This window comes from Pogona vitticeps, chromosome 1 (assembly GCF_051106095.1).
Source record: "Pogona vitticeps strain Pit_001003342236 chromosome 1, PviZW2.1, whole genome shotgun sequence".
NCBI lineage: Eukaryota > Metazoa > Chordata > Lepidosauria > Squamata > Agamidae > Pogona > Pogona vitticeps.
Window position 1 is genome coordinate 166676923 of NC_135783.1, and position 16858 is coordinate 166693780.

Consider the following 16858-nt stretch of genomic DNA (forward strand, 5'->3'; position numbering starts at 1 on the left):
TTAGAAGATGGTTTCACAAAATATCTTAATAATCTTAGAACTGAGGAGCTGGAAAGGGACCCTATGAATCATCGAATCCAGACCTTATCAGTGAGGCACAGTGGGAAACTGAACTACAGTGGTGCCTTAATTTAGGACCATAATCCATTCCAGAAGATAGACGTAACTCGAAATGGCCATAAGTCGAAGCACCATTTCCCATGGGAATGTGATTAATCCATTCTGGCAAACCCTCCCCCCCAAAAAATAAAATAAAAATAAAACACTGCAAACCCCATAGGTAGGCCCTGGGGCTCCAAAAAACAAACAACAGTCCAAAATTAAGCAGAGCAAGCCCCGAAGGTGCTGGGGCTGCAAAAAAACAAAACAAAACCCAAAAATAAACATCAGAGCAAGTCCCATGCTGGGACTGCTAAAAAAATCACAAAAAAATAACAACACAGCACAGAAACATAACCCCCCAGTCCAAAACCACCCTGCAAAACCCACTCAGAACAGTTTTTAAAAAGCAAAAAGCAGGACCTTAGCTTACCAGGCATTTCCAAGCCTCCTCCGATCACACTCGCTCTAACCGAGCTCCCCAAGCCATGGCGGGCAGCTGACACTGGGCCCCAGCCAGCAGCGTAGGGAAGCTTAGGTGCCGGGCCAGTGGCTGGAGTGCCCTGGCCAGGAGGAGCCTCTCCTTCCAGCACCTGGGGAGGTGGATCGTGGTGGAGGGTGGGTGGGTGTGGGTACAACGGGTGTGGCCTGGGCCAGGCCCAGCTTCCCAGGACCTGGCCGCTGACGCCCCACGCCCTGTCCCCATAGGAGCCCATTGGGTGGCAGCGGCACTCGCCCAGCCGCGCAGCTTGTTTCAGCACTTAGATGGCAAGGCTGGAGGAGAAGGGGAGCCGTCCCCGCGAGACCAAGGACTGAGCGCAGCTCCGCCAGGAAGGAGGAGGCGCTGGCACGGGAGGACCCTTCCTTTGGGAGCCAGGATCGAGGCCCCCTCCACCCCCCGCGCTGAGATGAGGACCTGGACCCAGCAGCGGTGGTGGCATCGCCCCCCGCGAGGGTGGTTAGTGTGACAAACCCAGACCTACTGGGATCTGCCACAGTTAACTAAGCTGCCACCAACCATTCCCTATAAGAAGTCACACAGACCAGGGATGGATTTTCAACAAATAAAAGAATAAGGTTTATTTAAAACAACACACAGGGAAAATAAAATGATCAGGTGAATAAGATATAGTAACGTGGCTTAGTCTCATTCATACATGCACACAGTTTGGTTCACACAGAACACTTAACTTGAAGCACAGACCCTGAACCTATCAGTTCTGGCTAACCATACAGACACCTGAACCTATCAGGTTGGTACTGACTGACACACAGTAGTACCCTGTCTGACACACAGACTCCCACACCAGCTTCTTCTTCCCAGCTGCTGCTTCGCCTCTGCTAAACTTCTCCACACACGCTTCACATATATATACAGTACAGCCCCTCCTCCTGATGTCCCGCCTTCCACTCCCCATAGGATGGAACTTTCCCTCCAAACCCATGACAGACAGGTAACATCAGTGCTGTATGTAACACCTCCCCTCTTTATAAGTTGTTTTGTAGGGGGAAAGCTAACGTGCTTTTTCCCAAAAAACAACCTGGATAAAACACACAAAACCAGTTATACATACAATATCATACTTACTTATACTTACATTCTAAGTTAACCATATCAATTAGGCATTTAAACATTTACCATATACATTACATCAATTTACCTTTATTCATACAAACCAAGTTCAAAAAACAGGTACATTTAACTTTTTGTCATCAATATATATATATATAGTCCATGTTTCTTTCGCCGTCTTCATTCTTCAGGTCTTCTTGACAAGGCGTCAGCAACACAGTTCACTGACCCTCTGACCACCTTCACTTCAAAGTCATAGTCCTGCAAGTTTAAAGCCCACCTCATAAGTTTGCTATTGTGGGTTTTCATTGTCTTTAACCATTGCAGTGGTGAATGGTCAGTGCACAGAATAAAATGTCTTCCCCAGATGTAAGGCTTGGCCTTCTGGATCGCGTAGACTATGGCCAGACACTCCTTCTCCACGGTTGCCAAATGTCTCTCACCTTTCTGGAGTTTCCTACTCAGGTAGGACACTGGATGCTGGTCACCATTTTCATCCTCCTGGCAAAGAACTGCTCCTACCCCGCTGTTAGACGCATCGGTGTAGATGATGAACTCCCGGTCGAAGTCTGGAGCACGCAGCACTGGATAGTTGATGAGCGCCTGCTTCAACCTCTGGAACGCCTCCTCACAGTCGCTGGTCCACGGGATGCGGTCATCAGCCTTCTTCCTCGTCAGATCGGTCAGCGGAGCCGCAATCTCGCTAAACCTCGGGATGAACTTTCTGTAGTAGCCCACCAACCCAAGAAATGATTTGACTTTTTTCTTGGTGTTGGGTCTAGGCCAATCACGAACAGCTTCTATTTTGGCCTCCAGGGGTTTTATCACTCCTCCCCCTACCATGTGACCCAAGTATTTTATTTCTGGGCTACCCAGCTGACACTTGCTCGCCTTTACTGTTAGCCCTGCTGCACTTAACCTCTGCAGCACTAACTCCAGGTGTTTCAGGTGATCTTCCCAGGTATTACTGAAGATCCCTATGTCGTCAATGTAGGCCACAGTAAAGTCACTGAGCCCTGCCAAGGTCTGGTCCATCAGCCTTTGGAATGTGGCTGGTGCATTTCTGAGACCAAAGCTCAGGACTCGAAACTCATAGAGACCAAAAGGGCTGCAAAAGGCGGTCTTTTCTTGATCCCTGGGATCAATTCTTAATTGCCAATATCCCTTTACCAGGTCCAATGATGAGATGAACCGACAACCCCCTATGGTTTCAATCAGGTTGTCTAGCCTGGGCATTGGGTAGGCATCAGGAGTGGTTACGCGGTTTAATTTCCTGTAATCAACACAAAACCTAATGCTCCCATCAGGCTTGTCCACTAGGACTATCGGAGAGGACCAAGGACTAGAAGAGGGGACGATTATGTTCTCCCTAAGCATCTCGTCCAGCTCCTTCCGCACCTTGTCCCTATAGGGTCCCGTTACTCGGTATGGGGATACTGCCTGCGGGGGTGCATCCCCTGTGTGGATCCGATGCATCACTCCCTTCACTATCCCCGGCTTGTTGGAAAACACCTGTTGATATTTAATGAGCAGCATTTTTAGTTCTTGCTGCTGGTCTTGGGTGAGTGCAGGACTGATCTTTACCTCCTCTGGGTTGTATTTTACTTCCCCTCTACCCTCCCAGAAGGGTAATTCAGCTTCCTCACTCTCAGCTGCTTTTATCGCAAATAAAACCCTCTGTTCCCCTCTGTAGTAGGGTTTTAGGGCATTCACATGAACCACCCTCCTTGCTTGGTTCTCCTCATGCTCTATAAGGTAGTTCAGGTCTGACATCTTGGAAATGACCCTATACGGTCCTGCCCATTTGAGCTGCAGTTTGTTCTCTCTGCAGGGCCTAAGCCAAAGCACTTCCTCCCCTGGGTCAAAGTGCCTCTCTCTAGCTTTGTGGTCATACCATGTTTTCTGTCTGACCTTCTGAGCTTGCAGGTTTTCTGCTGCCAGTTCTAGGTTTCTCTTTAGGTCATTCATCAAGGTGTCTATGTATGTCACAACGTCCTGTGGGTCATCCTGGGTGATCTGCTCCCAATTTTGTTTGATCAAATCAAGGGGCCCTTTCACCCTTCTCCCAAACAAAAGTTCAAACGGACTGAACCCGGTACTGGCTTGTGGCACTGATCGATAAGCAAACAAAAGGGATTGCAGCTTCTGGTCCCAATTGTTTGGATTCTCTGCCAAGTAAGCCCTAATCATGCGCATTAGAGTCCCATTGAACTTCTCAGTTACCCCATTACTTTCAGGGTGATAGGCAGTGGTTTCCTTGTGCTTAATTCCACAGATTTGCCATAAGCGTTTCATGAGCTTCGATGTGAACGATGCGCCCAAATCTGTGATTATTTCTGAGGCAAATCCCATCCTGGACATATACCCCACCAAGGCATCTGCCACTGTGTTAGTTTCAATGTTAGTCAAGGGAATGGCTTCAGGGTACCTCGTGGCATGGTCCACAATGGTGAGAATGAACCTGTTCCCCCTCTTTGTGGCCTTGGGCAAAGGTCCCACAATATCCACCCCTATGCATTTGAACGGAGTGTCAATCACAGGCAAAGGGCACAACTTTGCTTTGGTCCTGTCGCGGCTATTCCCCTGCCTTTGACACACATCACATTGTTTACAGAACTCCCTGATCTGCTTCCCTATGTCAGGCCAGTAAAAATTCTGTGTGATTCTCTGCTGTGTTTTGTTCACCCCTAAGTGCGCAGCAAACATGTCAGAGTGCCCCCTTTGTAAGATCATGGGGCGATACTTTTCAGGTACCACTAGCTGACTTCTGATCCCATCTCCCCCTTTTGAGATATTCCTCAGGGTCTCTCTATATAAAATCCCCTTTTTCTCTAGAAATCTCACTGGGGTTTCAGGTGTTAGCTGGGCGTCTGTCACCTGTTCAAAACACTTTTGGAGAGTGGCGTCTGCCTTTTGCTCTTGGCCAAATCGGCTGTCTGTGGTTAAAGTTTCCACCACAGCTTCGGAACTCCCCTCTGCTTCCGTCTCGGGCTCATCAGTACCCCCCTGAACTGTCCCCGTGGTAGCTTGTGAGCGTGTAATCACTAGCACCCGTTTCACATGTTCAGCCAGGTCATTTCCCACGAGCACGGCTGCTGGCAGAGTCGATGAAATCGCTAGCTGCCAAACTCCCCTCCAGCCTTGAAAGCTTACAGGTACCTCCGCTACTGGCAGCGAGATCACCTGTCCCTCAATCCCTGCCACCTTTATGCTCTCATTCGGGATTATATACTCCCTAGGAATAATATCTGGATGGCACAGGGTCACCTGGGAACAAGTATCCCTTAACCCCCGATACTGATGGTCAAGTATTCCTACGTCCACCCCTGCTGTTTCAAACAACTGTGAATCTGTTCTCACTAGCAAGCAGCGCTTGACCTCCACAAGAGGACCATTTTCCTCAGCCTGATCAGCAGATGTCACTGTTCCAGATTGAGTAGCCATGGCAACAGGCTCCCTCAGTGACAAGGAGCTTTGCTCTTTCTGGACACAGAACACAGCTTTTGGCTGGGTTCCACTCGAATCATGAGGCACAATTCCTTTTAGCTGCTTTAATTTCTCACACTCTGAGATTAGATGGCCCTTTCCCTGACAGAAATAACATTTTCTGCTATATTTTGAGTCTTTCTCATCCTGTTTTGGTTTTCCCTCCAAAATCTGAGGTCTTGGTTTCATGTCTGAGGGCTTCCCTTCACCATGGGCCCCTCCCCCTTGCTGGCTTTTCCCTGGTCCCTGAGAGTACTTGCTGTAGGTTTCTTTAGGTTTCCCCATCGATTTCCCCTCACCCAAGGGCTTTCTTATTTGGGAAATAAAATCTGCGATCTCGGCTGCTTCTGCCACAGATTTCGGTTTCCTTTCCCTCACCTGGAATTTCAGTTCCCCATGCAGGACTGAATAGAACTGTTCCAGCGCTATCAAGTCTTTGAGCTGCTGAAAGGTCTCTGTCCCCTCCCGAGATAGCCATTTCTCTAGCAGCCTCACCAATTGGGCCCCCACTTGGGTAAAAGTCTGCTCTGGTTTCTTGGTGATTGACCTGAATCTTTGCCTCAGCTGTTCCGCATTTATCCCATGTCTGGCAAACACCAGTTTTTTAAACTCTGCAAAATCTTTCATCAGTTCCTCTGGCATCTCTGAATAAACTTCAGCAAGGCTACCACTGATTAAAGATCGCATGATGGTCATCTTCTCAGTTTCCCTTACTGAGAAGTCCACAAACGCTCTTTCCACTAAGGAAAAGAACACCTCAGGACAATCTCCCTTGTGGTACACAGGGAATTTCTTCAGGTCAGCTTTAGACAATTGGCCTCCCTCAGAATCCCTATTGTTATTATTGTTCTGGTTCATCATTTCCAATTTTCTTAACTCAAACGCCATCCTTTCTTTTTCCAGAGCAATTTTCTCTCTCTCCATTCTTTCTTCCCTCTCCATTCTCTCTCTCTCTCTCTAATTCAAATTGTCTTTGCCTCTCCCTTTCCTCCCTTCTTTCTCTCTCTAATCTTTCTTCTCTTTCCCTTTCCTCCATTTCAAATTGCCTCATCCTCAGTTCATGCTGTTGGGCTAGGAGCATTTTCCTGAGTTCTGGGTTCTGTTCTCCCGTGCTGTCCTCCTGCACTGAGCCAAATTCATCCTCAGAACCTTGGTCTACCTGGGGTTCCCTCGCTTCACCCATTTCTGCCATTTGGCTTCGAGTCAAGGGCATAATCCCCCCCCCCAGAACAGGCTGCTTTCAAAAGTCAAGCCTCAGAATAAAGCAACCACTTTTTTTTTCCTTTCTTTTGCCTCAGAACCAGCCTTCTATAGATTGCTGCTGTTCTTCAGCACTAACTTGCAACTGTTGCCAGCCAGAGTCCAACCCCCCTCTGCTAGGCCTCTCAGCAGACAAGCTAGATCACTGCTACTTCACACAGCTTTGCCTCAGCCTTTTCCCGCCAAAACAGGTTGCCTCAGAGCTCCCTAATCTAGTCTCCCCAGTTGGCACGTTCTTCCACTAGCGCACCTCCCCGTGAGGTACGCCTAGAAGATTACCTACGCGCCCTCAGATTGTCCCTGACTAGACCCCCCTTGCTCTGGGCACACTTGCCAAGGCTTTGCTGGACCACTGGACAACTGGACCAGTCGTATCCCACACGCTGGACACCAATCAATGTGACAAACCCAGACCTACTGGGATATGCCACAGTTTCACTAAGCTGCCACCAACCATTCCCTATAAGAAGTCACACAGACCAGGGATGGATTTTCAACAAATAAAAGAATAAGGTTTATTTAAAACAACACACAGGGAAAATAAAATGATCAGGTGAATAAGATATAGTAACGTGGCTTAGTCTCATTCATACATGCACACAGTTTGGTTCACACAGAACACTTAACTTGAAGCACAGACCCTGAACCTATCAGTTCTGGCTAACCATACAGACACCTGAACCTATCAGGTTGGTACTGACTGACACACAGTAGTACCCTGTCTGACACACAGACTCCCACACCAGCTTCTTCTTCCCAGCTGCTGCTTCGCCTCTGCTAAACTTCTCCACACACGCTTCACATATATATACAGTACAGCCCCTCCTCCTGATGTCCCGCCTTCCACTCCCCATAGGATGGAACTTTCCCTCCAAACCCATGACAGACAGGTAACATCAGTGCTGTATGTAACAGTTAGGAGCACCAAGGCCTGACACGATCAACCTGGCAAGCAACTGCCGGTGCCAGAGCAGAAGGCGGTGGCGGGCACCCCGGCGAGTGAGCCACCTGGTACTAAGGAGCAGCCCACCGGTGGAAAAGTGGAGCCACCCCCATGGGGCCAAGGACTGAGTGCAGCCCCGCCAGGAAGGAGGCGGCGGCGTGGGAGGACCCTTCCTCTGGCAGCCGGGATCGGGAGGCCCTCCGCCCATGCGCCGAGGCCCAGGATCCCACCATCAGTGTGGTAATGCCACTGCCACCACCTCAGCCCACCACTGCATCCCTTTCCTTAACCATTGGGGCGAAAGAGCTACAACGGTTTGAATTTCTTGCCTTTCCCCCCTACCTTTTTGGGTTGTTACTCGAAGCTCCAGCCGCAAGTTGAGGCAAAATTTTGCGGCTGGAGTTGGTCGTAACTCAAAATGGTCATAAGTAGGGACATGCGTAAGTCGAGGCACCACTGTACTAACCTCCATAACCAGATACCTATGACTCTTCGTAATTAATATAGTTTCTGCTATATTGATTTTTGTTTAATTTGTACAATAACACAAATTGGATTATTTACTGTAATGTTTTGTCCACCAACTGGCTAACCACAGGTAGCCCAAAAACAGGACATGAGTGTAACTGCACCTCCATTTTGTATTCCTCAGCAACTGAAAATAATGAGGTATACTGAAATTAGGAGAGGGAATATAGCCATTGATATAGTGTCCATAGTTCTCTCTGTGCCTTATTGCTTGTTCTTTGTGTAGTGGGATGCCGGGAATGTAATGTATATATAGTAGGAGATGTTACAACGTTAGTGTTGCACTTTCTTGTAAATTATGCTTATCCATTGCTATCATATCAAAGTGAATAAAAATTTGGGCAGTTGTTTAATCTGCTTCTGGAAAGAAGGTTGATCCATTGAGTCTTTCTGACTTTTCCCTTTGTTTAAAGGTCTATGCCTGGGGCTATAACAACTGTGGACAAGTTGGGTCAGGATCAACAGCGAATCAGCCAACTCCTCGCAAAGTTTCAAATTGTTTACAGACTAAAGTGGTGGTCAGCATTGCTTGTGGCCAGACCTCCTCTATAGCTATAGTAGACAATGGTGAGGTAAGCTTTTCATGGCTCTCCTACACTTGGCTCTGTTTCTACATGGAAAAACATTTAAGTGTAGCATAAGCTACGCATAGGATAGACCACAAATTCATGTTAAGCTGATTGCTGTTGCAGTTTTAAACAGTTCCATTTTGCCTCTTTTTTGAGGGTAGCTGATATTCACGGTTAAAATGTAATCTATTTGGGATATATTTCTTCTCACATATGTATATTTAGAGTATAGAATTCATTTTTGAGCAGCATGCAGGAGCACTTGAGGGAGAAATTCTTATCTTAACGTTTAGAATAGCAAAATAGAGGATGACAGATGACATCCATTAGTGGTGCAGGGAGAGAGGATTTTCAGTGGTTTGGCCTCCCTCTGCATTCTGTTTGTATTTTGCACTAATTTGCTTTGAAGGATTTGTGGATTCTTTGGAACTGCATCCAAATGGAGACTGCCAAGAGCAAGAAGAAAAAGTGAAAGTGTAACCTCTTCTCCTGAAAAATTCCATGGCAGCGGAGCATCACTAGTTGAATACCATGTAGCACTTGAACCTTCAATTACAGTGGTGCCCCGCATAACAATGATAATCCGTTCCATAGATATTGCTGTTTAGCGAAATCATCATCATGCAAAATCCGTTTCCCCATTGCAATGCATTGAAACCTGTTTAATGCATTCCAATGGGGAAGATACCTTGTCATCCTGTGAAGATCGCCCATAGGGAAGCCATTTTGCGAGCACCGATTGTAAGCTTGCCCGTTCTCCTAAAAGAAACAGACAGCTGGAATAGAGAGGTTCCAGAGTTTAGTGTACTCCTATTTGGGATGAAATGAGTCCTTGTCCCATCCAGGCAGTCCCACTACACTCCTTTCCCAAGTCTATTCCCAATTAAAAACCATTGAGAAACCAAAATATAATCATGAGTCTCAGAGTCATTTAGCATTCCCAGAACTCAAGAAAATATTGGACTCAAGGTAGCCTAGTTCCGTGGCCTAAAAGAAATCAAATTAAGTATTGGTAGCAGGTAGTCTGTTCAAGAGATTACCCATAGGTTCTTTAGTATAATTGTTTTATTAGAAAAATAAAGATTTGGAAGAATTCCGTTTATGGCAAAAGCATAGCATTCAAAATCATTTCCATAACTGATCAGTTAGAAATCTAGCAAACTCCAGCTAGAAAAATAAAGCAATAAAATTGCTATCGAAGAAAAATTAGGAAAGGCAATGCCTCCCCTCTAAACTACTTTTAAGAACTACATCCTAATGAATTTCAGGAATTCCAAAGTCCATTCAAAAATCCATAGAAAACATAAAAGTCCCTCTAAAAATCCATCAGGCAAAAGTCCTCTTTAAAAATCCAACAGGTAAAAGTCTCTTCTCTCTGTCTCAGCAATCCTCCATTCTCTCTCTCGTGCTGGAAACCCCCCTTCTTCTTCTCCACCGTTGACAACCAATCAGGAAGAAGGAAAAGTTGTCTTTCCCCGCCTTTCTTTCCCATGGACTTGCAGGTGTTGTTTACCTTTCTGTGCTGGAATGTTTAGACTTCAATAGGTCTTCTATCTCCTAGTTACTAGATAACAGACTGGCTAGCTGTGAAGAAAACAGCATCTAGAGTCTCCCAGGACATATGACACAGACTTAAGATGGATTCCTTCTGGCTAATTCTATGACTACAAATCCCATTCAGAAAATACATTCTAGCTTCCATAACCTATATCATCACACCAATTAGCTGTTAAAATGGCTGTCCTGCGAAGCATGGGTCCCGAAAACACAGGGAAGCCATTTTGCGGAGCCACAGATCAGCTGTAAAAATTGTCATCTTGCGAACAAACAGTTCGTGAAGCATGGACCAAATCATCGTCCAGCGAAAATCCCCCACTGGAATGACTGTTTTGCGAATCACTATAGCAATCGCAAAACCTCATCGTCATGTGGATTTGTCGTTTTACAAGGTTGTCGTCTAGCGAGGTACCACTGTATTATCAAATGAACCTCAGAAACAATTATTTAACACTTTCGTTGCACAAAGTCCAAGCATGGGAAGTGGGAAATCCTGTACTGGAACAGGACCACTGTGCTTTTTGCTGTTAAATTATGGCTGATATACTGTTCCTTAGCTCCTTTAGCTCAAGGATTTCACCACCAGCAGCAAATTGATTCTCATTAAAGAGTTCCTTTTTTATTTTGAGGTATATGTGACTGTTTATCATTGCATGTAATTCATGCACATCCTGAAATTGAAAAAGGGACTGTTTAATGAATGAGGGGCGATCTGCTGGTGGTAATGATATTACTCCCATTGTTCAGGCAGAGATACGCAAGATGCTGTCATGGAGTCAAACGTTTGTCTGTACAGTAGGAGTCTGGAAGAACTTTCTCTGTTCAGTGGGCAAAGTTGCATGGTGATTGCAATTTGTAAATGTGTGTACCATCAAAAAAATAACTGTTCATTTTCTATATGCTTGTGCATGCTTTCTTGCTTGTTGTCGCATTCTATTTCAATCTCTGTCAAAGCTATGTGGACACAAGTCCTTCTTTACACAAATTGTGCAACTGCTGCAGTCAAAGTCACAGCCCTCCCTTGTCACATTTCCTTTAAAGTCACTCACCACAGCATACTGTAACTTTCTAAGTGACTGAATAAAAATGCTGGAAGACACTTATGGTTGTTATTCAGCAGTGTAATTTGCAGCCAGCAAAATGGGTGTAAGAACAATGGCCTCTCACAGTCTGTCAGCCACAACTCTGCCTGATGCAAAATAGGTGTTAACAGAGATGTACTTTGTCTGGATGGAGGAACAGTCTAAAATTATTTGCTGGTTGTAATGGAACAAAAAAAAAGACCTCTCATAGTCACAGTTCATGCTAATCCAGACGAGTCAAACAACAAATACTCGTGTTGCACGTTTTAAGAATAACAGATTTACTGTAGCAAGAACTGTTCTGAATGAAGCCCACTTATCACATAATAGAGACCAGCTATGTTGTTGTGGCACTTTAACCACAAGCTCCAACAAACATCTTTTTTCCCTTAATGGTAGGGATGGCATTGCTGGCATGCATTTGGCAAAGGGACTCAACTTTTTCTTCTTCTTCCCTAAATAAGTTCTGAGATAGAAAGATAATTCATTCTTGTCTTTGCTGCTGTTTTTTGTTTTGGGTAGGCAGCAGCAGTTGCTTGTCACCAAGAAAGATCAAACAAAGCTTAGAAAATAAATCTGCATATGTCCACCCGAATGGAAAACCCTCTGTGACAGGAAGGTGCAGCAGATATACAGAGAATCACAACAGTAAAATGAAAGTGAGGTTGAGAGGGAGACACAGAAAAAAAAGAAAAATTGGTGTGAAGTAACAGTTCTTAACCTTTTAAGATTAGCTTTCCCCCCCTTTCTTCTTGCTTCTTTGCCGAACATAATCCCAGATAAAATTGCACTCTGTACAGTTTCAGAGTTGGACATGGGTATTTTAGAGACATTTTATTTTTGATGTGTTTTTAAAATGGGGAGATTCTAAATGTAGTGGTGTCTAAGAGAGAACCAAAGGATCCAGGCTGGAAGGTGCATCAGCCTCACCACCTCTCTTCACATTGTCTTACACCAAAGCTACATAGTTTTATGATCAAAGGGGAGCTCTTTATGGTGTCACCCTGCATTTCTTTCTTCCAAGAAATGTGATAGCATTTATTATCCTCCCTGATCATTAGCCAAGGCACAAAGGGAATCACTGAGGTGTTTTGATCTATCCTTCTGACTCACAGGGCGTCCAAACTTTAGTGGGCTTTTCCCGCATTCCAGCACCCCAGGAAACTAAAGAGAAACAAAACTCAAGTTCCTTCATCTTACCTTTGCAAACAATGTTTGGAGGAAGTTCAGTGTGTCTTCTAATAATTTTTTTTCTGTCTTGTAAAACTTTGAAAGCAATACAGAGATTAGTATCTCCTCTGAAAAGTGGAGCACGCATATGAACGTGAGGACAAGTCATGCAAGATGAAAGATCATGTAAAAGTGTACCCAGCTTAGGTGTGTGTGCTGCTTTCCCCAGCACATTTTCAGCTTTTTAAAGTTCTGCTGAACAATCAGTTTTTATTGTTTCTGAACAACAGCTCTTTCTGTAGACATAAAATTGTCTCTTCTTCTTTAACCAAGGTATATGGCTGGGGTTATAACGGCAATGGGCAACTAGGTTTGGGAAATAATGGTAACCAATTGACACCATGCCGAGTAGCAGCACTTCAAGGTGTATGTGTAATGCAGGTGGGTATGAAAATGTTGTGATATATGTTGCTGGAAGACCTGGTTTATTGAGAGCTTCTGCCTGATCTCCAAATTGTGTAGTTAAAACTAAAACTTATAGAGCAAACAAACTGAACAGGGCTGAGAAGCCACTGACCGAGGAGGCCTATTATCTAATTCTTGTTTTAGCTGCCGTAGTTGCTACAACAAACTTAACTCATTCTTAGAACACAAGCTACTGTTGAATCTGACAATGTAGTTAGATATTGGTAGATTTCAGGGGCAAATGTGCCCTCTGTGAAGTAACCCTGCTACTTACCAGTGGTGTAATCCTAACAATCTGGTGTTTCATATCATCATTAAGTTAATATCAGTTATCTTCTAAAGAACTAAAAACTCAACAGCATAAGATGTAGATCATGGAGTTTAACAAATATAGGTAGTAGCTTGCAAAAAAAATTTCAGACTTTCTTAAACAGATATAGCGAGACTGAAAATGTTTTTCAATTCTAATTTTTTTATGCATGATTTTATACAAGAGGTAACATGTACCAAAGTTTTCAGGTACAAAACTGCTATTTTGTTAATAGTTGGATTGTAGGTTTTCCTTGGGATGTTTAGGAACATGTGAAAGGAAAGAGTCTGAAGTCTAAACAAGAGTAAATATTCTAAGCTGAATAGTCTCCTTTTTGCCCTTGTTATTGAATTAAAATACTTTTTCTCTTGGGTTATTAAGGTGAGGAACTGGCCTCTGGAGTTCCCCATCCACCTGCATTGCACACCCATGTGTGGATTGAGGAGTCTCTGGCTATCCCCTGTTGTGGAGAAATTAGATGGCTTGAGCTTGCTCCTAGGGGCTAGTGCACAGCCATAAGGGTGCTTGGCTGTGCTTCAGGTATCAGGGCAGAAGGTTTGAGAGGGGACATATGGCACTCTAGAACTCTTCTCTGGCCCAGTTCTTTGACAAGTGACAAGTGAGAAATTTGGCTTTATCAGTACTTTTGTAAGGTATGAAATGTTATGAAGCAGCAGCACATGGTCTGATGTGTAGGTATGATGTTGGCCATGGTTGTTTTGGAGCAGCCTCTGACAGGGATATGTGGGCTGAAAGGCTTTTCTGCAGGATAGTCAGGCATCCACTGGTTCTCAGTTCTCCAGCGCTGCACCATTGCTTATTCTGTGGTGCATTCGATTGCCAACATAATTACCCTAAGACAATGGCTTGTGCATGTATTGGATCTCATCTACAAAGTGAGAGTTCTGTTGTACACTGCAGTATGTGTAGATTGTTTAAAATATGTAAAATATGTTGAGTAGATTAAAATATCAGCAAATGTAGCTGACAATGTAACAGAAGCCTCCATAGGTACATAGATCTGGGATTTGATGAGTTTTTCAATCAAGCACTGTGGGCTATTTTTCAGTTATTAAGCAATCGTTGTACCAAACAATAATAATTTATGTATGTTTTCCTCTGTACTTATTTTTATCTATATGTATCTTCCTGTAAACTGCCTTGGTCTTGCTTTGGATAGAAAGATGAACTAGAACTTAAAAAAATAAAGTTTTCATGCCATATGTGGTATGAAAATACTATTTAGACTTAATACTCAGAATGCGACTGGCGTCATCTTCAGATGGTGACTTCCTGTGTTTGTTCAAGCATATTAACTCTTACTTTCTTTGCGAACATCCTTGCAGATTGCCTGTGGCTATGCGCACACGCTAGCACTAACAGATGAGGGGTTACTGTATGCCTGGGGAGCTAACACTTATGGGCAGCTGGGGACTGGCAACAAAAGCAACCAGCTAAGCCCAGTGCAGATCCTGATGGAGAAGGAGAGGTAAATGTTGCTGTGACTAATCCTGGGGGTGTTTGGTTTATCTTCTGTTTCTGGGGCTGGAAAAGGGACTTGTCTTTTCCATGCAAGAAAGACAATTTTATGCAAATGGAAACTCCACAATGGGCTCTGGGTGAAGGGCATCAACTATATTTTTCTCTTCTCTGGTCTTTTTCTTGCCTCTTGACCTTCTCAAAGTTTGGTCAGTTGAAGGCTGGAGTTTAATTCTCTCTCCTTTGAGCAGTACTGGCTAGAATGATGTAATTTACTGACAATACAATACAATAGGGACAGTACAATACATAAGCATATTACATCCATTAATACTACAGAATATCATGATTTCATACTCTGTTTTAAATCTTATTATTAATTATGGGGCTAAAGCCTTATGAAACAAATGGCATTTGTTTCCCTTCTTTACTTGCTTATTATTGAACAGCTTCAAATAACATTTTTTTCCTTTTACACTATTTTGTAAAAGCTTCTATTGTACAATACATTACAGTGGTGCCTCGACTTATGAAATTAATCTGTATTGGAACGGTGGCTGTAACTCGAAATTTTTGTTAAGTCGAAGCAAAAAATTCCCATAGGAATGCATTGAAAACCGATTAATCCATTCCGGCTCTTTTTGGTTCTTATGTCGAGGCCCCGTTCGTACATTGAAGCTTTGTTTCCATAGGAACTAATGCAAAGCCGGTTAATCCATACTCTACCACTAAGGGATAATTTTTCTTCTTTTAACCTAAGATGAACTTAGGTTTAAAAAAGGGCAGGAAAGGAGGGTGGGAGGGAGGGAAGGAACAATGGGGAAAAGAGGAAGGAAAGAAAGAAGGTCATCACACAGGCCCCTCAGACAAAGGTTTGTGCTGTTAAGCACAAGAAGAGAGAAGAGAGAGAGATAAGACAATGGGGTGGAGAGTTTGGAGTCTAAAACACATGTTAAACCAACCCATTTGATGACAACACATTTTAAATCAAGCAACTTTTAAACAAAACACATTTTAAAACGAACCAAGCAACTTTTAAACCCACCCGCCAACACCTTTTAAAACAAAGGAGAGGTCACTTAGCTTTCGGTGTCTTCTGGAAGACATCACAGTGACTTCTGGCTGGAGGATGGGGAGATGCTCATCACTGCAAGGTAGAGGTCCCCTCCTCTGGGTCATCTTCTCCAGAGGTTCCCTGTCACTGTCTCTTGGCTGCAGGCTTCATCCTGGTGAAAAATCTGTCCAGTTTTGTCTGTTTCATCCTGCGCTGCAGAATCTTTCTGAAATGGTTGACCACGTTGTCATTCATCATGTCCAAAACTCTGCCTGTCACAGTCCTGTTTGGGTGGTGCCTCTCAAAGAACTCCTGGCACTTGGTCCATTTCCTGCAGATGGATTTTTATCTCCTTGTTGCTAACCTGCCATGCCTCTTCCTCAGTGGAAAGCTCCTCCACAAAAGCGTTCAGCTGCTTGGTTTGCAGTTCTGCAAGTTCTTCTGTCGTCAACTCCTCTTGGTGGTCTTCAACCAGCTCCTCTACATCCTCCTCGTTGACATCCAGACCCATGTCTTCACCCATGGAGATGATGTCCCTCACCACCTGTGCATCAGTCACCTCAGTGCCATTGTCTGTGACACATTCTGGCCACAGTTTCCTCCAGACAGAATTCAAGGTCCTAGTTGTGACATCTTGCCACGCCTTGTTGATGAGTCTGACACTGTGGAGGACATTGAAATGTGTCTTCCAGAATTCTTTCAGGGTCAAGGATGTCTCCTTGATGACATTGAAGCACCTGATGAAGAGTGCCTTTGTGTACAGCTTCTTGAAGTTGCTGATCACTTGCTGGTCCATGGGCTGCAGAAGAGGTGTTGTGTTGGGGGGGAGGAACTTGACCCTGATGAAATCCTCATCAAGATCATCCACCAAGGATGGGGGGGTTTGCTTGGCCAATGTCCATCAGAAGAAGGCACCTCTCAGGAAGCTGGCTGTCCGAAAGATATTTCTTCACAGTGGGTGCAAAGCCATTCCATAAACAGCTGCCTTGTCATCCAAGCTCTTGAGTTGGCCCTTCACATGACAGGCAGTGTGGCTTTGTTAACTTTCTCTCGCTGGAATGGGCGAGGAGTCTGGGAGTGGTACACCAGATCGCTGGTGGCGTTGGCACACAGCAAAAGAGTCAATTTGTCCTTCATGGGTTTGTGGCCCGACATTTTCTCTTCCTCCTGGGTGATGTAGGTTCTCATGGGCATCTTCTTCCAGAACAGCCCTGTCTCAGCACAGTTGAAGACTTGCTGGGGGAGGTAGTCTTCATTCCTTGATGAATTTGGCAAAGTCCAAC

General features: G+C 44.6%; 1 protein-coding gene across 12 annotated transcripts in view; it reads left to right on the forward strand.

Annotated features, from left to right (window-relative positions):
• Positions 1-16858, forward strand: part of RCBTB1 (RCC1 and BTB domain containing protein 1) — an 82740-nt gene that overhangs the window by 26424 nt on the left and 39458 nt on the right. For 10 of the 12 annotated variants that reach the window (XR_013537650.1, XR_012084949.2, XR_013537651.1 and 7 more), the window contains exons 5-7: positions 8303-8461; positions 12601-12708; positions 14389-14531. Coding sequence is in view for 8 of the 12 variants with exons in the window: in XM_020796761.3 (XP_020652420.1) it covers positions 8303-8461; positions 12601-12708; positions 14389-14531 (410 nt within the window). In the remaining 4 variants the exon portion in view is untranslated. The remainder of the gene's footprint in view (positions 1-8302; positions 8462-12600; positions 12709-14388; positions 14532-16858) is intronic. The other 2 variants (XR_013537652.1, XM_072993473.2) reach the window with 1 other exon arrangement.